Here is a 6,000-nt window from a genome sequence, read left to right as displayed (position 1 = left end):
TTGGTAAATCTTTTTCCATCACTTTATTTTGAGTCTATGTGTATCTTTGCACATGAGATGGGTCTCCAGAATACAGAACACTGAAACACTGATGGGTCTTTACTTTTTATCCAATTTGCCAGTCTGTGTCTTTTGATTGGAGTATTTAGCCCGTTTACATTTAAGGTTAATAATTGTTTTTTGTGAATTTGATCCTGCTATTTTGATACTAGCTGGTTGTTTTGACCATTAGTTGACACAATTTCTTTTTTTTTTTTTTAAGAGCAAATTAATTTATTTAGTACTTTTTCCATTCCATATCATCAGGAGGATTGATTTCAACTTTCCTTTTACCTACATCAGACCAGTTGGTACTCAAAACTGTACCACCAGACTCCATAAAGGATTTGTTCATGGCACGTTTCACTTCATCAGAACCATCTGAATAGATCTGCTGAAATAATCTGTTTAAAGCTGCATCTCCCTCCAACTTTTCATTCTTTTCTTCTTCTTTTATCTTACCAACCAATTTATCCCAATTTCTTGTATAAGGAGATGATGATGGATATAGGTTCTTCACATCTGCTATGAATTGTTTTGGCGTAGGCTCATCTCCTTGCCCCTCTAGCTTTTCCCATCTCACAGCCTCTGGCTTTTTCAGTTTAATTTCAATCTTTGTTGAAAGTACTTTAAATGTGCTTTGTTCTGGTATTATAGGATGAAGAAGTTCCAGTTTCAAATTGTAATCCTCTCCAGAAGGAAGTTTAACCAAAGCAGACAACTGTTTTTCTGAAAATTCCATATTTACATCATTCTTCTGAACATTCTTGATCATAAGCATAATGACTACTTGAGATTCTGTTTGATACCAGTCATACTTGATTTTTGACTGATGAATCCACACCTCAGATTCTGAGCCATTCTGAGCTTCTTGACACCTTTTAATCCAGACACTGAAATTAGCATCTGCACTATCTAATTTTTGTCCTTCTATAAGAGTTTCTAGAGCAGCAGCATAGTTTTTTTCATGGTATTCACATATTCCTTTTCTCAACATAGCAGTGGAATTATTTGGATTGAGTTCGAGAGACTTCTTTGCATCAGCAACAGCAACACAGTAATTCCCAAGAAGAATGTGGCAATAAGCTCTTTGACAATAATACTGTGCATCATCTGGTTTCTGTTCCAAAGCCTTAGTCAGCTCCTCTAACGCCGCCTGGGGGTCCTCGTCGATTAGAGCATCCAAGAAGCTCTGGAAAAACCTCCGGGATGTTGCAGATCCTGCTGCAGCCGCCGCCATCCCTCGTAGTCACTGTTGCTGCCACGAGAGCTGCTACTATCGCGGTTACTACCTCCGCCACCGCCCAAGGGGGAAACTTCTGCGACACAATTTCTTCATTGTGCTGATTGTCTTTATCATTTGGTACATTTTTGCAGTGGCTGGTACTGGTTGTTCTTTTCCGTGTTTAGTGCTTCCTTCAGGAGCTCTTGTAAGGCAGGCCTGGTGGTGATGAAATCTCTCTGCAATTGCTTGTTGGTAAGGGATTTTATTTTTCCTTCACTTATAAAGCTTAGTTTGGCTGGATATGAAATTGTTGGTTAAAAGTTCTTTAAGGATGTTGAATATTGACCCCCACTTTCTTCTGGCTTGTAGGATTTCTGCAAAGAGATCTGCTGTGAGTCTGATGGGCTTCTGTCGGTGGGTAACTCGACTTTTCTCTGTGGCTGCCCTTAGCATTTTTCCTTTCATTTCAACCCTGAAGAATTTGATGATTATGTGCCTTGGGGTTGCTGTCCTTCAGGAATATCTTTGTGGTGTTCTCTGTATTTCCTGGATTTGTATGTTGGCCTACCTTGCTATGTTGGGGAAGTTCTCCTGGACGATACCCTGAAGAGTGTTTTCCAGCTTAGATTCATTCTCCCCATCACATTCAGGTACACCGATCAAATGTACATTAGGTCTTTTCATATAATACCATATTCCTTGGAGGCTTTGTTCATTTCTTTTAACTCTTTCTTCTCTAATCATGCCTTCTCATTTTATTTCATTGATTTGACTATGAAACTTGCATACGGTTTGTGAAGTTCTTGTGATTTTCAGCTCCTTCAAGTTGTTTATGTTCTTCTGTAAGCTGGTTATTCCAGTTAGCATTTCATTTAACCTTTTTTCAAGGTTCTTAGTTGATTTTCACTGGGTTAGAACATGTTCCTTTAGCTCAGAGAAGTTTGTTATTACCCACCTTCTGAAGCTTGCTTCTGTCAATTTGTCAAACTCATTCTTCATCCAATTTTGTTCCCTTGCCGGTCAGGAGTTGTGATCCCTCGGATGAGGAGATGCATTCTGTTTTTTTGTGATTTCATCCTTTTTGTGCTGGTTTCTTTCCATCTTCATGGATTTGTCTACCTTTGCCCTTTGAAGTTCGTGACTTTTGGATGGGGTCTCTGAGTGGATGTCCTTTCTGTTAATGTTGAAGCTATTTATTTCTGTTTTTTAGTTTTCCTTCTAACAGTCTGGACCCTCTGCTGCAGGACTGCTGGGGTTTCACTCCAGACCCTTTTTTACCTGGGAAACACCTATGGGGGTTTCAGAACAGCAAGGATTGCTGCCTGTTTTTTCCTCTGGTGGCTTTATCCCAGATGGGTACCTGCAAGATGTCAGTCACAGCTCTCCTGTATGAGGTGTTTTTTGGATATATAGGGGTCAAGGAGCCTGCTTGAGGAGGCAGTCTTGTCTTTTATCAGAGCTCAAGTGCTGTGCTGGGAGCTCTGTTGCTCCCTTTAGGGCTGCTGGGCAGGGACGTTAAAGTCTGCTGCTGCGGAACTCACAACTGCCCCCTTTTCCCAGGTGCTCTGTCCTGGGAAGGTGGGGTTTTATTTATAAGTCCCTGAAGTGCTGCTGCCTTTTTTCAGAGATGCCCTGCCCAGCAAGGAGTAAGTCTAGTCACAGTCTGCCTGTAGAGGTGCTGCTGAGTTGCTGTGAACTCTGTGTAAACTTGCTTTCACTTTCATTTACACAGGGAAAGTTAGAACTGCCTCAGTAATGGCAGACACCCTCCTCCCGACTGAACTTGACTGTCCTGGGTTGAGTTCAAGCTGCTGTGCTGGCTGCAAAACTCTCAAGCCAGAGGGTTTCAGTTTGCTGGTCTTTTTAGGGGTGGGTGCCGCTGAGCCAGATCACTTGGCTCCCTACCTCCAGCTCCCCTTATTTCAGTAGAGTGGGAGGCTCAGTTTTGCAGGCGTTCCAGGCACCAGCCAAAACAGCCACCCAGATTTGTGCCGAAAACCCATGGTCCTGGCTGAAACGGTGGCTCAGATTTGTGCTGGAAACCCCCAGCTCTTATCAGCCTGGTGGAAATCTCCTGGTCTGTGTGCTGTAAAGACCATAGGAGAAGCACAGGATCTGAACCAGAGTGCCAGAGTTGCTGGAAAAGTCCCTGATGTCTTTTGTTGGGTGGGAAGGGTGGGGGGTCCTCCAGCTAGTTGCACTTCCTCGTGAGGCAGCACCCGACCCTGCCTTGGTTTGTCCTCCTTGGGCTGCACCCACTGTTCAATCAGTCCCATTGAGATAAACCTGGTACCTCAGTTGGAAATGCAAAGATCACTTGCCTTCCACATCGGCCTCACTGGGAACTGTGCTCTAGAGCTGTTTCTATTTGGCCATCTTGGTGGACTGCAGAAGTTTTCATTTTTAAAACTTCTCCAGAAACATTTCTTCTAAAGCCCTGGCTCTTAGAGCCAAGCTGGCAACCTTTAATATGCAAATGCAAGCCATTTGAAATTGGTTCCACCCAAACAAGGTGATTCCCAGCCTCTTCTTACCCTTGCCCCACATGTGCCTGGCAACGTGGCCACCTCCACATATCCTTAGGTGTGTAGAACATCATGACACCCTGTATTTGCATATTAAAACGCTAGGGTGGGAGGACCACCTTTTTTGTGGGCTATGTGAATGACATGCCTAGTCAAACCAATCCCCTGAGTCCTATGCAAAATAGATACTGCCTCCTCCAGCCTCTGTATATATACCTGAATGGTGTCCACCATACTTGGAGTTTCCTCTTTTGGCTTTGGAGCCCCCCTCCCTCTGTGTCTGTACAGGGGAACTTCTTCCTTCTGTCTCTTCCATTCTTTCTTACTTATTAAGCTCTCTGATCCTTAAAACTACTCCACATGTGTCCATGTGGTTTTTTCTAATTCAATTAGAGGCGAAGAGCCTGGTTTTCCTTTACTAATTGGAGCCATATTATAACTTTACTTCATCCTCTTCATTTACATATGACATACCCCAAGTAGTGGGTATGTAAACTCATAAAAACTCTGTAACAGGGCCTTTGAGCACCTATACTCAGGCCCACTCTCACACTGTGGAGTGTACTCTCATTTTCAATATATCCCTTCATTCCTTCCTTGCTTTGTTTGTGCTTTTGTCCAATTCTTTGTTGAAGACACCAAGAAACTGAACACCCTCCAGCATTTACAAGGGTGCTGATGAGAGTGCAGCAGTGAGGATTGCCAGATGTCACTCTTGTGGCCATCTTGGTTTTTGGTGGGCTAGAGCAGCTTCTTTACTGCAACCTGTTTTATCAGCAAGGTCTTTATTACCTGTATCTTCTGCTGACCCCTTGTAAGGTCTTTTAGTTTAACTGGCTGCACCATAGGCAATACCCTAAGTTGAGACATGGCAACCCCTGTGACCTGCACGTACACCTTTGGATGGACTCTCGGAACTAGAAAGTGTGAAGTAACTGGAAAACCACAAAAGGAGAAGAAATGTTCAACCCATGTGGCACCTAATTAACTTTGAGACATTCTGTATTGTTTCTTATTTCTACCTCAACTGACAAGGCAATTGGACTTTGTAACTGACCTTGGTCAACCTTGCGACTCCAGACCCTATGGCCCCCTCCTAGCTTGTAAAAACCACCCTAAACTGTAACTTCTGTAACTTTTCACTGCCTACCCCAAACCTATAAAGCCAACTCCTATCCCACTGCCCTCCACTGACTCTCTTTTTGGACTCAGCCTGCCCGCACCTGGTTGAATAAACAGCCATGTTGCTCACATAAAGCCTGTTTAAGGGGTCTCTTCATTCAGGGCATGTGTTTTAACACCTCCTATCTCATCCTGTAAGTTAGAATCCCTTAATCATCTGGGAATTTAGCCCAGTAGATCTCAGCCTCATTTTACCTAATCCCTACTCAAAATGGAGTTTCTCTGGTTCAAACACCTCTGATACTTGGTTAAATCTTAACCTTAGTTAAATCTTATTGGTTTTGGTAAGTCACATGAAAAGGTTACTTTGGCTTAAACTAGAAAAAAATAAAATAGTTTAAAAATCAGATAAAGTGTTTAGAAAAAATAGGTCCTCAGGTAAAGTAGGCTTGCTTCTTTTTCAGAGCTATCTATGCTGAGTCCAGGAATAGAAAATGCTTTGTTTTCCCTGTTCATTAAAGGACCCCACCCTGAAATCAGTAATTTTAGCTAAGAAACAGACACTAATTTTAAAATATCAACCAGGGAACAATATTGGTCTTCAAAATACACATTTCCAATATTTAGCTGTCTATTTTGAAACACTTTTGTAAAAGAAATTTACATCTATAAAGGAAATCTCCATTGAAAGGTGTCTGCCTCTGTGTACCTGGAAGAGAGGAAGGGCTGAGTCACTAGAAATTTAAAACAAACTCTTGGATTCATTTGTCTATTTTATGATCCTCAATTTCTTTATTTTTTATTTTTTATTTTTTCTTCTTTTTGGAGTTATGCTCCCTTGCTCAGGCTGGAGTGCAATGGTGTGATCTTGGCTCACTGCAACCTCCACCTCTCAGGTTCAAGCGATTCTCCCACCTCAGCTTCCCAAGTAGCTGAGATTATAGGTACCCACCACCACGCCCAGCTAATTTTTGTACTTTTAGTAGAGACAGGGTTTCACTATATTGGCCAAGCTGGTCTTGAACTTCTGACCTCAAGTGATCTGCTTGCCTTGGCCTCCCAAAGTGCTGGGATTACAGGTGTGAGCCA

General features: G+C 42.5%; 2 protein-coding genes and 1 long non-coding RNA gene across 3 annotated transcripts in view; 2 read left to right on the top strand and 1 right to left on the bottom strand.

The window, feature by feature from the left end:
• The window catches only part of LOC119469684, a 9,122-nt gene extending 4,525 nt beyond the window's left edge, over positions 1 to 4,597 (top strand). Inside the window, exons 2-3 of the long non-coding RNA XR_005198519.1 lie at positions 1,970 to 1,974; positions 4,473 to 4,597. This is a non-coding gene — a long non-coding RNA (uncharacterized LOC119469684). The remainder of the gene's footprint in view (positions 1 to 1,969; positions 1,975 to 4,472) is intronic.
• LOC108297061 (lanC-like protein 3) overlaps positions 1 to 6,000 on the top strand; it is a 107,140-nt gene that overhangs the window by 40,802 nt on the left and 60,338 nt on the right. The gene's annotated exons all lie outside the window — the stretch shown is intronic.
• Positions 261 to 1,362, bottom strand: LOC108297062 (protein SGT1 homolog). The gene has a single exon (XM_037735275.1). The coding sequence runs from the start codon at positions 1,277 to 1,279 to the stop codon at positions 278 to 280; it is 1,002 nt and encodes a 333-aa protein (XP_037591203.1). The 5' UTR covers positions 1,280 to 1,362; the 3' UTR covers positions 261 to 277.

The sequence above is a fragment of the Cebus imitator genome, unplaced genomic scaffold (assembly GCF_001604975.1).
Source record: "Cebus imitator isolate Cc_AM_T3 unplaced genomic scaffold, Cebus_imitator-1.0 Scaffold768, whole genome shotgun sequence".
Taxonomy (NCBI): domain Eukaryota; kingdom Metazoa; phylum Chordata; class Mammalia; order Primates; family Cebidae; genus Cebus; species Cebus imitator.
The sequence above is the reverse complement of the archived record's forward strand: the minus strand, read 5'-3'. Positions and strand labels throughout refer to the sequence as shown.